At 40.5% G+C, this 18,630-nt stretch overlaps 1 protein-coding gene across 1 annotated transcript; it reads right to left on the bottom strand.

Annotated features, from left to right (window-relative positions):
- Positions 1-1,586: 1,586 nt before the first annotated feature.
- GTSE1 (G2 and S-phase expressed 1) lies at positions 1,587-13,654 on the bottom strand. The gene is given in 13 exon segments (XM_069849747.1): positions 1,587-2,473; positions 3,353-3,493; positions 4,548-4,722; positions 5,826-6,074; positions 6,488-6,557; positions 6,743-7,120; positions 8,288-8,432; positions 9,793-9,963; positions 11,132-11,744; positions 11,823-11,886; positions 12,585-12,668; positions 13,520-13,585; positions 13,588-13,654. Coding segments are annotated over 13 exon segments (2,307 nt in total). The 3' UTR covers positions 1,587-2,389.
- Between the last annotated feature and the right edge of the window lie 4,976 nt (positions 13,655-18,630).

Genomic DNA, 18,630 nt, shown 5'->3' with positions numbered 1-18,630 from the left:
AACTCTCTGGTCCTGCCCTCCTAGCAGAGGTGCTCCAGCCCTCCGATGATTTTCATGGCTCTCCTCTGGGTTCACTCCAACAGATCCATGTCCTTCCTGCGCTGATGACTGCAGAACTGGATAGAAGCAATGCAGCTGGCCTGCACCTCCCATGGCAGAGAAGGGAGGGTTCAGGGCTGTGGCGGCAGGAGGGGTAGGGCAGGGACTGTGCAAGGCTGGGTTAAGCTAAGCAGAAAGTTGGGAGAGGTCAAACTGGTTGCCTAGAGAGAAGGTAGACACCCCATACCCAGAAACATTCAAGGTAAGGCTGGACAAGGCTCTGAGCAACCTACTCTAGATAAAGACATCCCTGTTCCCTACACAGAGCTTAAAGGTCATCTAGTCTAAAGGTCCCATCCAACCTAAGCCATTCTATGATTCCAGAAGAAACGAGAAGTGCTTTCTGGCCCCCAGACCTCCCTGGCGGAGGCCAACCAGAACCCTCAAACTCCTACTGTAAGCAAGAGGCCTTCAACTGTCCACCAGCAACAGGGCTCAGCCAACTGAATTGGACAAAGGAAGACTGGAATACATTACTGCCTCCATTCACTTACTTCATGCTTCACTTAATACAAAGGTTATTTCACCTGGCTCTAGCCACTACAGCAGAGCCATGCAGTCAGCCCTAGGTCTGTGCCCCAGGCAAACATCCTAAGCTAACCATGCTTCCAGAATCTCTGGATGTCTGAACAACTGACTCCTACCTTGAAGGCTGGAATTTGACTCTTAGTTGAAGTTACATTGAGCTGTCAACTCAATGACTGAACTCCAATGAATAGTTAGGCCGTGAATCCCTGGAGAATTCAGCAAGCCAGTTCCCTGCTTTAGGACCACACATTTGATCTTTTCAACTGGCAGATGACTTCACTTGTTCATAAGTTGTCATGGTCATGCTCAAACCCAAGATTTAGGTCTGCTGCCGGCAGTTCTCAAGGGGCAGAGAAGACTGGTTCTCTTACAAGTCCTTGAAGTACAAGGCATGAACCCATTTACCTCTTCTAAACAAAATAAATTAAAAAAAAAAAATCAAATACTCTTAAGAAAAAAGTTTGTTTCTTTTAAAGTATCTCCTGCTGTTGCAATTTAACAATATGCAACAATATGCAACTAACTTCTCCCTCATTTAAAGACCAGCTGAAGACCTGATTTGAGCATCGCTTTTAACTGCACAACACTGGTTCAAAGTTTTAGTAAATGTTTTGGCTGAAGCACCTCACACTTTTCACAGAGGGAAACCAGGAACAAAGAAAAATACACATTCCACATTTTTATGTTTCATATTCTACAGGTTGCATGATAGTTTCCTCTGACTCTTCTGAATCTTCACAATCTGGCCAAAGGCCTTCATTCAGTAACCATGGAAGAGGCAGCCATGGTGAGAAGTAGGCAAGTGCCTTATGATAAAACCAAGACAGCAGCCTTGTTCAGCATCCAAATGCTCGATGCTTACCTGAACACTTCTTCCTACGTAAGCATTTAGATTCCCAATCTTCCACCACTTTTTGAATTAACAGAAACAGCTGAAAATCCATTTCAATCTCTTGATAAACTTTAATAAATAAGTTAAGCTAGTACATATGCAGCAGAAGTCTCTAGTCTCCAAGACAGGCTTGTTGCTTTAACATTTATGAGCTGCCACTACATGCATTTTCATTTCTTTTCACCTCCCTGTATCTAAAATATCCATGTATTATACAAGTGTGTCAAATTTGGGTAAGAAAGTATTTTTCCATTGAGAGGGAGAAATTTCAAGTCTAACCGTCAAATGTTAAGACTTAAACCATCTGGCAATAACAAGCTGTTACTTTCTCCTTTGAATTACACCAATTCAGATGTTGCTGCTAGTGTATTCCATTAGCATTCAACAGTAAAACATTTTTATTCACAAACTTGCTACACTTTCTTATGAAAAACCACCCTGAAGTCCACTAGCTATACCTGCATCTTAACATTTGCTAGTAAAACACTAAAATAGCGTAACAAAAAAGGTTGCTATTTTGTACAACAGTTCAGTAAAAAACTCATTTATTTTAAATTAAATCTGTGGCACATATGGGATAAGGAATCAAAAACAATTGGTAGGAAACAAAAAGAGAAAGGCTTCCATTACAGGGAATATCTGTTCTGGCCTTAGGGCAACACAGTTTAAATACATCCATTGCAGCATATCCATTAACAGAACACTTAAACAGATTCAGTATGGCTGTATCAAGGCTATTAAAATTCTATGGTGTTAATGCAGTTAATCTGATAATCTATAGCCTTCTTCAAAAAAACAGTACCAGTGAAATGTAACACCTAAAGACTTTTAAAATCACAGATGCCGGGAATTCTTCATTTCAGTTAAAGTTCAAAACTTGATTAGAGGGGAATCCAGATTTTCTTGGTTTACATCAGGACTCAGAGTGATAAGGGGCGAACTGAGATCAATTAGCTGAAAGAAAAACAATAAAATTTAGCTATTGTAGTCAGTTGTTATACACTACTAGCAGCAATAATCTCTAACATCATCTTCAAGTACTTCTTTTGTTTAGGATTCCTATTAGTATCCAAGAGACAGATACAAGCACCACACTCAAACTTTCAAGTTCAAGCCTAAAAAGCTTCTCTGAGTTTCATTACTATGCATATCCAAGTGACTGCCATCGAGGCAGGGCAGAGCACTCCAGTCACCTCTGAACATGCCTCCAGAAGTCAGACTTCTGTGATGGTGTTTTGACATACTTTAAAGGACCAGATATTAAATTGATCCTAACTACATCTAATGATCTAATGTTGCCAAAGGCTACATCCTCGGTTACCACCATTCATCTGACAACATCTAAAGGCATCTACCTTCAAGCCACTAGTGTACAAAACATTTGCCCAGAAATGCTTGTTAAATTTGGAGTAGATTCCAACACATATCTTTCAGCTAAGGAGGGGATTAGGAGAGGACAGATAGCCTTCCTTTTTTTCTGGAAATGTGCTGCTGCCAAGAACTTAAAATTTGCAAGAAAAGGAAGACAGCATACACTTCCTGCTTCAGAACACTTTCTTTCTTTAATAACTGCTTTAAGCATTAAGTCATTTCTTCATCCTTCTTTTCCTATTTGCAGATTGCTCACTGACTTCTAGTTTAGAGCACACCGATCCCAAACATTTTTTTCTCTTTACTTAGGAGCACCTTTATATGTTGTATCATATTGAACATATCAAGCTAATACGAAATAATTCCTAGAGTATTGTGGAGCTGCTCTGCAGACAAGTGTATGCAGCCAATTGACGTTTTTCTGCTAGCGTATTTGCAGCAGAAGACTTGACTATAACTTACCTTTACCTGTCCTGAGAACATAGGCTTTAGAGGAGTAATTTTATTCACTTCAGGAGTATTGGAAAGATCAAGCAGAGGTCTACTTTCACATTCCAAAGTGTGTGGGAGTGATGTGTCTACTGCAATATCTACCAGTAAGGCCTTAAAAAAAAAAAAAAATCAGGTTTTTCCCTCAGTTCTCCATGATTCCTTCATAAATATTTAGGCAATTTAGCTTCTACAGTTGTAGTAATCACAGGATAGCTTTAATTTACAGGTTGAGTATTTTTCATGCATGATTGTTTTCAGTAAGAACCTCAACTCTTGCTCTGCCCATGGCTAGCAGAAGAGCTCCTTGGGACATAAAAACTTTCCTCTTAAAAGCAGAGTTAGGTCAAATTTAACATGGAGGAGTAAGAACTCAATATTTAAGTGACTTGACCACAATTATTGTGCAATGTTATTTAGCCATATAAATTATTCTGTAGAGCTTTTCTCCAGTTTGACTATTCTATACATGTGCTAAGTAATTCTACCACACATACATCATGTCATCAAATAAGCTAACAATGAAAATATTGATGCAATAACATCAATTAATTTACAGATTTTTCTAAACCTGAATATTTGTGAATCAACAGCCATTTTGACAGGTTAATATTTCAAAACTACCAGTTCAGTTTTCTCCTTAATGCCTGTGGAGTGCCAGCTTTCAACAAGAAGCCAGTAGATTCTTGGTAGAAGGAGAAAGCGTTCACTGGATGAAGTACATGACTTAAGTTCACAGTACATGGGCCTTCAGGTTTAATCCTCACTTATTGCAGGCAGATTTGCATTGCTGTTGGCCGATTTAATTTAGCTACGCCGGAGTATTTTTTTTAATTTTTATCAAAAGGGTTTTATGGCTGCAATAGGAACTACCCTGTGACACTGCTTTTCTAATCAATCCACCAGGATTTCACAGCACTTATCCAAAAGTGTAAAGTTCACGTGGAATCTGCAAGGATTTGACCATTCAAGCTTTGAAATGGGAACAAACTTAGTGGAAGTACAAAACAGATGTTCAATGCTACAGACAGGCACTAGAGGGTGCAAACGCTTAGAGTGAATGCATTTTGACCTTGTATGTACTGTTTTTCATACTTTGTGTTGAAATAGTTGACCTTCAAGCAGTTTACCAAGCAGTTGTGTAGCAAAATTTATTTTCATTTCTTACCTCAGTTTGTTTCTCTTCAGCCAACTGATTTTGTATTTCAGCCTCTTTTAATTCATTTTCTACTACTGCTGGAGTAGCTTTTTCTGGTGAGAAGTTAAGTGCAAGAGGTAGCAAAGGTGGAGGAGATATATCATCTTCTGAAGAGATCTGCATCTTCTCTTTTGTCTGTTGAGAACTAGGGAAAAGAGCATTTGCTCTGAGTTTTCATCAGTGTGGACTGCTGAAAACAGACAAGCCAACGCCCTAACCTCATTTTCTCCTTTTTTTTTTCCACCCCTTGCAAGTTTTAACAACCAAAAAGCTTCCTAAGCTAAAGGCTTAGGAAGAATTTTAAGATTAAATTGACATATAAATGCAACCTAAACTTTACACATGGGATTTGGGGTTTTAGACTTTGAAGAAACTAGCAAAAAAGTACTGATATTGCATACCACTGTGCAACTCACTTCAGTCACTGCTGAGAGGAAGCACTGACACCAGCTGGAGCACATGGGGTTGTAATCTGACTAGTACGACAAAGTCATTGCAGAGAGAGTGTTTCCTTGAGAGAAGAGACTATTTTGGACATTTAGCCTAAGTAACATGACATATAGGAAGAGTTGTCTAGCTATTAATCATTCCTGCTTTAATACTGTTCACATCCACCAAGCACAAAGCAAGCCTGCGTAAATATATATATGTACATATATATACAACTTGTAAGATGTTGTGCTGATATGTTGTGCTGATAATGTAAAGAAGGTAACATTATTTTCACAGAAAACAATTAACAGTGTAGGATTCACCCATTCTGCAAGCAATTGTTTCAAATATAACAAACCTGCTCAGAAACTGAAGTTCAGGCAACTAAATCCTTGGCTTTTTGACTGATGCTTTAACAAAGTGTAATTTTACTGATACGTTGGCAACAGTATAAAACAAAGTTAACAGCAACACGCATATTAACCAGCTACTTCCCTTCATCAGAAGGCAATAGTAACATAAAACCAAATCTGTTTCCAGTCAGAGCATCAGATGCAAGTCTTTAGTTGTCCGTTAGCTCGGTAACTTCCTATCAAAAACTATAATTCTTTAATGTTAGATATTGACGCATCTCAGTAAGGCTGACAGTATTGTACTAGTCACAGGATATAACTTTTTATTTGGCATATACAGCATTTATGCTCAAATGCTTTCTTCTAACATTTAGCAGATGTCCTTGAAACCTGAAAATCATTAGAATTCATTTAGAAGCAATTTGCCTACAGTAGTCATTTAATATATGGAGGTCTGTCTTACCCAGCTCTAAGAGTCTTTTTGGTAGAAAAGCTGGAACTTCGGCAAATAGGTGCAGCATGTGGAGAAAATTCCATTCTTGGTGCAGTTTTAGGAGTCACTGCTGGAAATTCTGAGATACGACGAATAGGTGTAGGTAAGCCAGACCGTTTCAGACTGGCAGGAGTCATGGAGGCAGACCTCATACGAAAACAAGAATTCTGAGAGGTCCTGTCTTCCGAGTCTTTTACAGGAGTGCTGACTGCCATGGCGCTAAAGAAGGAACATGAATTAGCAAAAAGTTTCTAGAAATAGTGTTATTCAAACTATTTTACCAAACAATATAAAGCTGTTTCCTTTTGTTCAGTAAGGGAATGGTAATTATCATAAAGTTCATGACAACAGCATAGTAAGGGCTTTACTTCAAAAGCATTTTTATGAATGACCAATCTATCTACCACTGCAAATAGAACCCTCTTCCTCTAAAGGCGGGTGGCAGTGGTGTTTCATTTAAGTTTGGAGTTTTGTTTTGCTTAAATCAGTTTCAGTAGGTAAGAACACTGCTAGCCTAGAGGATCTCAAAGGACTATATAGTGAAGTTAAAACTTTTAGAAATTGTTGCAACACCCAAGCGTGTTGCATTAAGAAGTATGCCTCAGTACATTCAATTTTCAGCTGAGCCCTACCTTCCAAGTGTGCCACAAAATGTTAATCCAAGAGATGATGCTGCTTTTGGTGCTGATTTTATTGGTGTATCTAAAGAGAAAAGTTTTGTTAATTGCTATCCACATTCATGTTTGGTTTTTTTATAACAGATACCTTTCAGTTAAAATACTAATTCCTTCCAAGAGGTGGACACAAGCGTAATGAAACAGCCAACCATTCAACACTTGTTTTTAATAGCAAAGCTAGTAGACAGATAACACAAAGTATGTGCTTACCTCCAGTCTTCCCTAGAACCTTAGTCTGACTTGCAGGAACAGACAGAACTCTAGCCTTGGGTTTTGGAAACAGGCTTCCTTTTGTTGCGCTTCCATCTTTATTCTGCTGACATAGCTTCTGCAGACTGTGAACAGAGCTCAGTTTCTGAATTCCACTGCCTACAGCCTCAAAGGATGTTAGAGAAGCTGAAGATTTAGCCAGGCTTGCAGCACTAAATGTTGTGGGAGTACTAGCTGATCTTGCTTGCTTCCTGGATTTCTCAGTATTGGCAGATGGCAGAGATGACATTCTGGTAGGTTTGACAAGGGCCAGGCTGTTTGAACTAGATGAAAGCCTAGAGCCACTCACACTAACCTTTGAAGGGATGCTTGATTTTCCTGAAATAGAAAGTTAAGTAATACTTCTGAATCATTGCTTATTGCTAAGTTTTTGACTGAGTACAATAATTACACTCACACAGGAAAGAAAAACAGCAGTTTGCTGCATTTAAATTTATGTTCAAACTACTCAGGCTTAAGGAGAACGTGTACAACTACTGAAAACTTACTCCTTGAATTCTTCAGCAATGTTGTCTGTTTTAGAAAATCTCCCTACCAAATTCCTGAATTACTGCAAGCAAGTCCAAGAATATTCTTCAAGGAATGCCAAACCAGCTTGCAGATTCAAGTTACATTTTCAACTTTCTCCCAGTATAGTTGGCTCTGTTCCCTTCAGGCTATACTCCTTAACACCACAGGCTGAACTTCCTCACAAGTGCTTTTCTCAGTTTTCTGTGTGGTTCTTTTAGTCTGTAGGCTACATACATTAACAGGATGAATCTTAACTAGACACTTCTACCATAAAATAATTCTTCAGCTTTAACTTTTACTGATATATTATTATCCATCCAGAAACAAAATACAAAAAAAAATGCAGTAACTCTAACCTGATAATCTACAAGAACTGTGGTGCTTACATCTGTCAGCATTTTTAGGTGACTATTTTCCTGATCCTTTGAGGCTAACTGAAATGGTCAAATTGATGTCCTTATTACAGCATAAGTATCTTCGTTGTATTCAGTTATCTCCCCAGAGGTTTTTTTTGCAATCTGCTTGAGTAAAGCTCATCCTCCTTTTATCAGGCTTACAGAAACTTGTAACTAGGCCTTCCACCTTCCTTCCATATTTCAGTTTTGGTGGTGTTTTTTTTTTTTAAATCAAGTTAGACAAGCTTGCAGCATTCAGAAACTCACGTACTTGGCTATAATACACATCATGGACAAAAAGAAAAGGCTTCCTGAGGCATTGCTTGCTTTCTAATTGTGTCAGACCATCACAAGTAGACATCAAGTTTACATGAAACTGATTTTTACAAGTGATAGAAGCTTAAGATACATTTTTAGTCCACAGGGATTTATTGAACTAGCCTACAAAAATTTTACTCTTCATTCCAAATATTTCTCACTGCTTGTATGTACTGTACTGGCCATCATTAAAGCATATCAAAACCCAAGATATGCATAACTACTTAAAAATTGATTTGTAGTACAAATCCATAGTGATTACCATTTTTTCCTGTTGGAGAAATGGGTAAACTTGAACTCAGACTTGGGTTCATGACGGAAACTGATGACAAAGACGAAGTAGTTTTTCTTGCGAGACCACTGGCAATACCAGGAAGTTTTAGGTGCGTTATCTTCTTTAAGCCAGGCTGAATCAGAGAATATAGTTTATTCAATAGAAAAACAACCCCTAACACATTTTGCCATGCTTTTTCTTGGTATTAGAGCTTTTTATTTATGAATATTAAAGACACTCCTTCCTCGTGTTACAGTTTCAAAAGTGAATTTCTTAGAAAAAAATCATTATATCCAAGTCACCGTACAGAACTGGAACATCAGATCTAAGAGGTGGACTGTTATTTGTATTCCTGCAACAAACTCGAGTATGGACTTAAATGGATTAAAGAATAAAAGGGATAACCCCAGGCACCGGTATACACTGGGCGCCAACCAGCTGGAAAGTAGGTTTGCAGAAAAGCCTATTGGGACCACTGGTGGACAAGCTGACTATAAGACAGCAACACATTCTTGCGGCAAAGAATGTTAACAGTATCTTAGGACGTATTAGGAGCATTGCCAGTGGTTAGAAGGAAGAGACCTCTCCCCTCTGCTCACCACTGTGGAGGCCACACCTGAAGATCTGTCCAGTTCCAGACTCCCCAGTATGTCAGCAACTTGGAGCTACTGGAAGGATCCCAGCAAAGTGTCACTAAGACGATCAAGTAACTGAAGCATCTCCCATCTAAGGAAAGTTGAGAGCTGTGACTGTTCAGCCTAGAGAAGAGAAGGCTCAAGGCGGATCTCATCAATATATGCAAATATCTAAAAGGACAGTGTCTAGTGATGGTTAGTGAGAGGACCAGAGGCAACGGGCACAGACTGAAACATGGGAGGTTCCACCACTGAACATCAGAAAGCACTTTTTTAATGCGAGGGTCACTGACCACTGGCACAGGTTGCTGAGTCTCCAGCCTTGGTATTTGAAAGTTATCTGGACATGGCCCTGGGCAACTGGCTCTAGGTGGCCCTGCTTGAGCAGGGTGTTGAACCAGATGCTTCCAAACATTCCTTCCAACGTGAGCCATTCTGTGGTTCAGTGAAGTGGCAGGCAGCACAGACATAGGTGTCTAAAGCTTCAAAACACCTCCTGACAGCTACTGGTATTCTACCTTCATACAAGTTATGGCAACCTTTTCATATGGTATATTTAATTACAGACATCAAAAACTTTGTTTCTTACAGAAAATTGCTAATCACTTACCTGGAGACCTTGCTTTAAAAACAAAGGTAAAGCTTGCTAATCTAACATATTTAGAGTTGTTCTATAACACAATGAACATACTTAAGACTTAGAACATACATTCAAGAACAGTAATTACAGAACAGACTACCTTCCTTAAAACCATTACACAAAACAATATAGCTTTAAATTAGAAAGTAGACTATATTCAATTTTTTCTTTTATCAGAACATCACAAAAATTCTGTTCATAATAATGCTCGCCGTTACCTTACTAGGTGCAGGAAGGGTTTTTTTATCTTCTGATGAAGAACTGCCACCACACGAAGACTCAAAAACATCTGAAGCAGCACTAGATTTTTCAGAAATTAGATCTTCAGATGACCCCATGCTGTTCAGGTCTCTTTTTGTAGAAATACTAGTACGTTTTCCTTGTTTGGGCTGCAAATTTCAATGTAACATTTTACAAAGCTACTAGTGTTTCTGGAAACCACTATAAAGCCTTTTTACATAAATGGATTTTAAGAAATCAAGACAACAGTCAACAAAGAAGCCTTTGAGCCCAGTCAAATCCTTAGAGTAACATAGTTTAAAGCCAGTCTAGTGAGTGTTTGTTAAGTACTAGGATATGCTTGAATCCTAAGGACAGTTCTGTAGCAACAGTTCATCAGCACAAGTTTTGTATCATCACATTCACCAAAGTACTGTAACAGCTGTTCCTTACAACTATGAGATCTCCATTTAATTGATATTCTTCTGCTTTGCTCTAGCTTTCCAGACATTATAACAGTAGACTGCATCATCCAAACTGTCTATTTAGACAGTGGGGTACAATTTGGCTAGTTAAAGCATTAAGACTGTGCCTTTTTTAGTAGCACCCAAAATCAAGATGAGTCATACCACAAAGGAATCAAAGGGTTCTCTGTTTTCCATTGGGGATTGTTCCCAAAGAGCCAGCATCACGTTTTCAGTAATTGCTGAAGCCTAAGCCATAAGGCATAGAGCAATAAAATCCAGAAGATAGAATATCTAGAGATTGGGATTTGTGCACACAAGGTCACTAACACAATTACTTCCTTACTATCTTAGAACAGATGGTCACATAGCCACATTTTAAATGTGATGCCATTAATCGGTGCTTTTCATTACTAAGACGAGTTGTGGACAGATCTAGAGCTAAAAGATTTTCCTGTCCTATCAAAATAATTGTGGGTCCCCCCTATCCACTTACAATGATTATCAGTAAACAGTGCCATTTTTTCACATTAAATCACTAAGAACAGCACAGTAATTTTACCAGCAACAGAACAGTGTTTAAACATAAGACAGGAATGATGGCATTCACAAAACCAAAATACAACAGAAAAGAAATTTGGCTGCAGATGCTCTGTTGTCACAACAGAAACTAGTTAGCTACTATACCATAGTATCTGCCATGACTTTTCTTTTTTATATATAGTGTTTCCTGCCTAAGGATCTTACGAGGTAAAGAAACATCAGAAGATTAAAGTTCACTTTTAAAAATAGAAGCTTTTGTCAGTTTAAACATTCCTAAACCACACAAAGGCCATGTTTAAAGAAAATATTGTTGCCCAGAAACTGTCTTTACCTTTTCGGTTGTCAATGAATTGCTTTTTCCAAGAGCAGATGAAGGTTTTGCCATTGGCAGTTTGCCAGTTGCCTTTGTAATTTTTTCCTTAGTTTTCTGTTCTTCTGTCAGAGATGAACTAGCAATTTTTGTAGGAGATACACAAATTCTAACAGGGCTTCTGTCTGAAGAAGCATGAAGAGCATCTGTTTTGGCATCTGACAAAAGTTTATCCGATTCCTTCTGAAAACAAGGTGGCAGCTGACATGCTGGGCTATCCCACACACAGTATGTCTCCCTTTTAACAGCTCTGGGACTATTCCTTTTATTTTGCTTTCTCAGTATTTTTAGTTTTGACTTTGAGTCCTCCACAAATTTTTCTATAATCTTGTTTTCCTGTTCTTCTGATTGGTTTATTTTAGTCTGTTCATTCTTGCTTCCAGTCTCTATTTGCAGTGCTAACAAGTGAGCTTCTTTGATAATTTCCACAAATTTCTCTCCTGTAAGTGGGCTCCACTCTTCATCACGAAGAGACACACTTTTTTCTTCAGCACTTTTTTTTGCTTCTATATTGGCAGCAATACATTTTTCTTTATGTCCCAAAGGGCCAATAAAAACTTCATCTTCATTTCCACTACAAAGAAAAATAAGTCAGCCCAGAACCTCACATGTCCATTTTAAAGGTATATTTACCAATAGACCCTTCACTTACCTTGCTGGAGAGAGTGAAAGGTCAAAATCAAACTTTTCATCACACAGAAGAACAAGGTCTGAAACTATAACAGTAAGAATTCTGTCACAGTGGGAATTTATAATAAAAAATGAACTTCGACAATTTGGTGAAGCTCATGTCAGACGGCAAAGAAAGTTTAAATAATGACAAAAATAAGATAGTTTAGGTCAAAGAAATTCAAGGTGCAGCAGTGAATATGAGCAAAATTGTGATAGATGACCAAATACAATAAAAGATGTCAGCCTTAATTTTTAAGGATCTGTAATATGAACATGGGATCTGGCTGTGGGAAAAGGTATCAGCAGCCTCAAATCAAGAAAAGTGAGAATATATAATCTAGGACAACTGAATTGCCATATGGGTCTATCAGTCAGTTCTTTTCCAGGTCAGACCACTACAGGAGCTAGTGAGAAAGATTAGTTTTCCTGTTAGCTAATATAGGCACTAAGTTGAATTAATTGAATCAACAGCAGACAGATAAAGAAAAGGGAGGAGCTCAATGTAGATATATAGAAGAGAGGTTGATGACATCGTGTCGCTACTACATATGCTCTAGCACCAGGGCTCCACAAGCTTTTAAGGAGGCTTGTAAACTGAGACTGACAACATCAGACTATGCAAGGAAATAAGTATACAGAACAAGATATAAAGCAGACACAGGAGGTCTACTGATCCAAACTGTCTTTACTTTTAATAAGGGATATGCCAGGCAGAGAATATCCCAACATGTTCTCTACCTACCATTGCTCGTTTGAATACTCGTTTTTTCTTCAGTCTCACGACTTGAGCAACGTGCTGCCATTTCTTTTCCTTCCTCCATAGCGTCTGGAAAATACAGAATTAGCTATGCAGTAAGTTAAAAAAAAAACCAAAAAAGAACAAAAGCAATAGTCACAGAATTTTACAACATTGCCAGACTAGCATGGAGTATTTTTGCCTTTGAAGACTCTTATATGTTACACTTAGGGACAGCCACACAATGAGTTTATGGGATGCCACACATCTCTCCCTCCTCTCTTGAAACATGCTGCCCAATCATCTAAAATTATGTATATATTTAGTGTTGCAGCCTCTGCAAAAAGCCTTCAAATACAGTAGCGATGCCTTGATTTCTGAAATCCCTTAACGCAAACTCTGTGTTCAGCAACTAAACTTCTCATGAGTGCAGTTGCAATGGGCGGCATGGCTAGACAGTTGCAGCTGACCACGGGCTAGAAGAAAATCAAACTTTTTTTCAGCACTGATTCGGGACTGGCACAACCGAGACCCAGCACGTCTCCGCTCCACAAAAAAAAGCGCGTGTTGTGCTCAAGCCAGCACCAGAAACCCACCCGACACGATCCTCCTGCGACCAAAGGCAGAGTCGTCCCCGCTTTAACACAGCTCGCTCGGGTTTTGCTGAGCTACCGGGGCCGGTCCCTCCCGGGGCAGCTCTGACGGAGCCGAGGGGACCCCACAGGCACCGCGGGGCGGGAGAAGCCACACGCGGAGCCGCCCCATCTCAGGCAGGCCCCCCGCAGCCGGGCCTCGGCGGGGCACACCGCGAGACCGAGGGCCGGGAAGGGGGCAGGGGCGCCGGGAAGGGGACAGGGGCGCCGGGAAGGGGACAGGGGCGCCGGGAAGGGGACAGGGGCGCCGGGTACGGGCCGGCCGCCGCGGCCCCGCCGCCCGCTCACCTCCGCGAAGCCGCCGAGCACAAAGCGGCGTAGGGCGCTGCCGCCTGGACGTTTGAAAACGCTCCCCCGGTCACGTGATGCGCCCCGCGCACTCTCATTGGCTCGTTTGAACGATACCGGCCCCGCCCGGGGCATTCTGGGGCTTGTAGTTGGCCGGGGCGCCTCAACGGCCGCGGAGCAGGTCAAACTAGACAGGGGCCTCTGGCGCATCACAGCACCCGGGACCAACAGAGGCTGTGAGAGAAGTAGCTGCTGTTACAAAAAGTGGAATATTTTTGAATATTAAATATTTTTTAAAATTTTTTTTTTAGCTAAAGTAGAGTTAAGTCTCATCTAAATGGCTGTATTTTTTTGAAATTTAGACAGAATGGCCCTCCGAATCATAGAAAGGTTGGTTTGGAAGGGACCTTAAGTTCCAATCCCCCTGCCATGGGCAGGGTGCTTCCCACCAGACCAGGCTGCCCAAGGCCCCATCCAACCTGGCCTTGAACACCTCCAGGGATGGGGCATCCACAATTTCCTAGGGCAACCTTTGCCAGCAGCTCACCACCCTCATGGTGAAGAATCTCCTCCTTATGTCTAGTCTAAATCTGCTCCTCTCCAGTTTATACCCATCCGCCCTCATCCTCTCACTACAAGTCTTTGTAAACAGTCCCTCCCAGCTTTCCTGTAGCCCCTTTCAGGTACTAGAAGTGTGCTACAAGGTCTCAGAGCCTTCTCTTCTCCAGGCTGAACAACCCCAACTCTTTCAGCACCTATGGAAGGTGCTCCAGCCTGATCATCCTTGTAGCTCTCTTCTGGACCTGTTCCAACAGCTCCATCTCCTTCTTATGCTGAGAATTCCAGAACTGGACACTATACTCCAGGTGACAGCATGTTTTCTTTCAAACAGTGTATTTCCAGACACTGTTAATTCTTTGGAGATGACAACATCTTGCATGAAGTAAGATCTGTGCTGAGCAGATGCCTCTTCTGTAATCCTCTGCAGTCCCTCTCTCTCTCCATCTCAAATAAAAGGTCAGGCAGAGAGCTGGAGCCAGCTCCAAATCAGCAAGAGTTTTGGCCATTGTGAAGTTCATAATAACGTTAAAATTACTCCTTGGAAAGTCATAGACATGCATAAGATTTCTAGGGAAATTTTATCCATACGCATGTAAGTGGGAAATACATTCTCTAACCAGCTCTTGCCTCTTTCCACGCGATTGATGGGATCACTCCCTCAGTCTGATGAAGAATGCTTCCTTTCTAAAACTCAAAAAAATCTTAGAGAGATTATTACCTGGCATTTTTAGTCTCAGCTATCCCAAAGGCTGTAGCAGGTGCCCATAGGGTGGCTGATGGCTGCTCAGCCACGTCTGGGTCCACAACCCCTTGGGCTCCACCCAGGCTCACAAACAAATCCACTCCTCAAACACCACAGCGTTGCTGATTCATCCCCATTGCTTGTTACTGCAGAGCCGGGTTTGCCCGGCTGATCTCGGCAGCAAGGGGAGGGAAAGCCTCCATGCACCTGCAGACACATGACCGGGAACCGCAGAAAGCCTAGGAGCCATCTGGGTGCTGGGGGTCCAGAAACTGATAGAAGACACTCCCATTTCCCTTTTTCATAACATCATATGTTTGGGCTGGAAGGAACCTTAAAGATTATCCAATTCCACACCCCCTCCTGACACGGGCAGGGACACTTTCCACTGGATCGGGTTCCTCAAAGCCTTATCCACCCTGGCCTTGAATGGGGATGTGGCATTCATGACTTCTCTGGGCAATCTGCTCTAGGTTCACTTTCTTACACTGAGGACAAGGAAGCATTTCCTTTCTACAGGTTGCCCAGGGAAGCTGTGGCTGCCCCATCCCTGGAGGTGTTCAAGGACAGCTTGGATGGGGCCTTGGGCAGCCTGACCCAATGGGTGGTGTTCCTGCCCTTGGCAGGGGGGTTGGAATTAGATGATCTTTAAGGTCCCTTCCAACCCAAACTATTCTGATTCTATGACTTGCTCTTAGCTGTATGAGGAGTAATCTGCAGCCCATGATAAGGAAAAGAGAGCAACATACAGCTCCCCTTTTTTCCTAGCCTGTATCAGGTCAAGCTTCATTTGCCCCACCTTGGGGCCAAGCTGGTCTCTTCTTTGGCCATGAGAAGGCAGAGGACAGACTGATGATGCCCAGGGACAGCTTTGAGGTCACTCCAGGATGGAGTGAGCCCACAGCCATGGTCTATCACAGACTAGACTGCTACAAATCATCCAAGTGACTCCTGGAACAGCCGCCCTGCCGGCTGCGGTGAAGAGTGCAGATGGAGTTTTTCTGTTTCCTCCACATCTTTGCTGATCATCATTGTCCAAGTTACTTAACTGCACCAGAAGTGATACGTACTTGTTGCTAAGCTGACGTAAGGAACAGCAAAATTCCCGGATGTCAGTCCCAGCTACTGCCAATTACATGGGCTGATAGAATAGTTCTAAAAGTAAACCCATGTTGGTAAGAAACAGCAGGAAAACACCACTCTTCCGTGTTTTTTTCTGATGTCTCATGCTGTCCAGTGCTTAGGGTTTTCTCCTACTATGTTAGGACATGAATCAGAATTCTGTATTACATGAAACTAATGAGGAAATGGGTGAATAGGCTGTAAATGCTATAGATCTTAGGACTGAAGTAGAAAAACTAAAAATATATAAAACTAAAAATATATAGGGAAATTTCAGTGTACAGCTTTTTTGTGGCATCTCCCATTCTGTATGTGTTATTTAAGAAAAGTCGTTTGGTAAAATCCAAATGTTGTAACTGCCTGTATTCTCAGGACCAGGTCTGGAAAATCCAGAAGTGATTCAAGTCAGCAATTCTTCACAGATATCTGAATTTCTTCTGCCAAGTTATTGCAATATTTCTGTCTTTCTATATTTAATTTATCAGTAATAATAAAGAATGATACGATGTTCTCAGTAGTTCCACTGGTTCCAGTGTCGCAATTTTACTCACACAGCCATTAGAAGTAAACAGCACCTGTACTCCTAGTGAAGTACACATGGATGTACTTAATATTCTTACAATTGTAACAAGTTTACTTTAAGGAAATGGAGTCTCATTCAGTTTCCTTTAACAGTGACAGTCTCAATGAAATAAAAATTTTACAAATGTTATTTATGGAAAAGAGTTTTAAAACCAACATGAGTATGAGTAAACAAGCTCAGTCTTAATTTCTGGAATGTAAATAACATCTGAAGACATGTTTGGAAATTGCTAATAGGTTTATTAAAACTAAAAGAACCGATTTTATCTATATACAAACATAAATGCTATGTCTTAACAGAAACTATATGTGGCAATAAACTCAACATGAAGAGTTAAATGAGGAAGAATTTTTTTTTTTTGGTGGCTTAAAGCTGATTTTCACATTTTGTTTTTGGAAAGAAGGGCATTGGCCTTTTTTTCTAAGCTATGAATTTAAAGGAAGCTATGAATTTAAATTCATTAGCCCTACCAATAGCTGCTGGACCATTGGATTTATTATACTACGGTCAGCATTAACCCACATAATCATGCAATGCACAAGTTTTGGGAGATCTTCATTGGCACAGTCTCCTGTTAGTTGTGGTTCCAGGTGGCCAAGGAAGCATAGGGTGTATGTGACTTTGTTACTAAACCTAAATGTCCAAATGTTTTCTTTTGTGCTGCTACACTGCTTATTGACTACTTACTGAATATGATTGCGTTATAAAAGTCAACAGACTATTAAGGAAGGCACCTAATTTTTCATAAAAATATTTGACTATTAGAGCATATCTAAGTGATGGTGGCTTGGGGTTTCACTCCATGCAAGTTAAACCAAATTACAGTTGTAGAAAGGAAGTAAGTTTTACCCCAAAATAGCCTGTGATCTAATAGAAAGTAGTTCTAAGATACAGCTCATTCTTCATTTTTCATCACTAGCATGCTCCATCTGTGCATTACTGGCGTTGCTATGAATTTGGCAACATTTTAGGAGTGAGCTACTGTTTATAAGAAAGGATCCCAGCAGCTAAAAGAAGCCAGTCCTTGGGATTACTCATTGCTTGCCTTGTGAGCTGCTCCAGGGAATTTCTTGAAGAACTGTGTCAAAAACAGCCTTAGAAAGCCAGTAATTTTAGAACTCTGATTGGCACAGATTAAGTGCTCCCAGATTAGTGTTGGTCAAATTGGTGGGCTTGGAAGGAAGACTTTTTGCTGGTACTGAGTGAAGATTTTCCTCTTTTGTGCAAGGAAACAAGAGGATAAAAAAGGATAATATTTTCCTCTGTGCTAGAAGAAATCTGATTCATCGTGAACTCAATCACCAAGACATGAATGCTTCCAGGAGGTAAGCTGCGCATACTGCATTCCCCTCAGGCAGGAACAGGAAAGCAAACTACTGACAGGGAGAATATTCCTCTCACAGTCTTCATGTTATGTTGGCAGATGATCATGAACTATGTTATTTTAGATTATTGCAGTTACATAAGACAGAAGGTAGCCCTTGTCCTAATACGAAAGTTACGTATATTTCTAATTCCACAGCAACCTTCTATAATCTTCTGGTTTATCCATTAATTCCCTTTTGCAGATTGTACTTCCTAGTCTTCAATTTTTATCAAATCAATTTTGACAGCTGTCTTCCAAATATGAGCAAGTATATAAATATAATCTGGTTTTAAAAGCTCTTTATTCGCAAACTGTATCTGTGGTAACATTTTTGGTAACTCCTACTCTCTGTGATAATAACAGTAGGAGCATGTATGAACTAGAGCTGTAATACATCTAACTACTTCTCAGACCCCTTCCTAAGATATATGAAAATCACAAACCAACTGATCTCCTTTTGACATTCTAGTTCTAGTGGAATTGTGGACATTAAACATTTTTTTTCTCTTAAAAAAAAAAAGCAGCATGCCCAGTGGGGCTTAGCAGGCAGTTTTCAGTGGAGATAACAATAACTGGAGGTCAGTGGCCATCAGCTAACACTTCTACTTTCAAACCATCTGGGAAAGGTATAAATGAAAGGTGAAATGTTCCAGAGAGTCCTGCAGATACTGTTTGCGTAGTTACTCTTGACTGGTATCTTTGGCTAATGAATACCCTGACACAGAGTGCTGAGGGAA

This window comes from Phaenicophaeus curvirostris, chromosome 1 (assembly GCF_032191515.1).
Source record: "Phaenicophaeus curvirostris isolate KB17595 chromosome 1, BPBGC_Pcur_1.0, whole genome shotgun sequence".
NCBI lineage: Eukaryota > Metazoa > Chordata > Aves > Cuculiformes > Cuculidae > Phaenicophaeus > Phaenicophaeus curvirostris.
The sequence above is the reverse complement of the archived record's forward strand: the minus strand, read 5'-3'. Positions and strand labels throughout refer to the sequence as shown.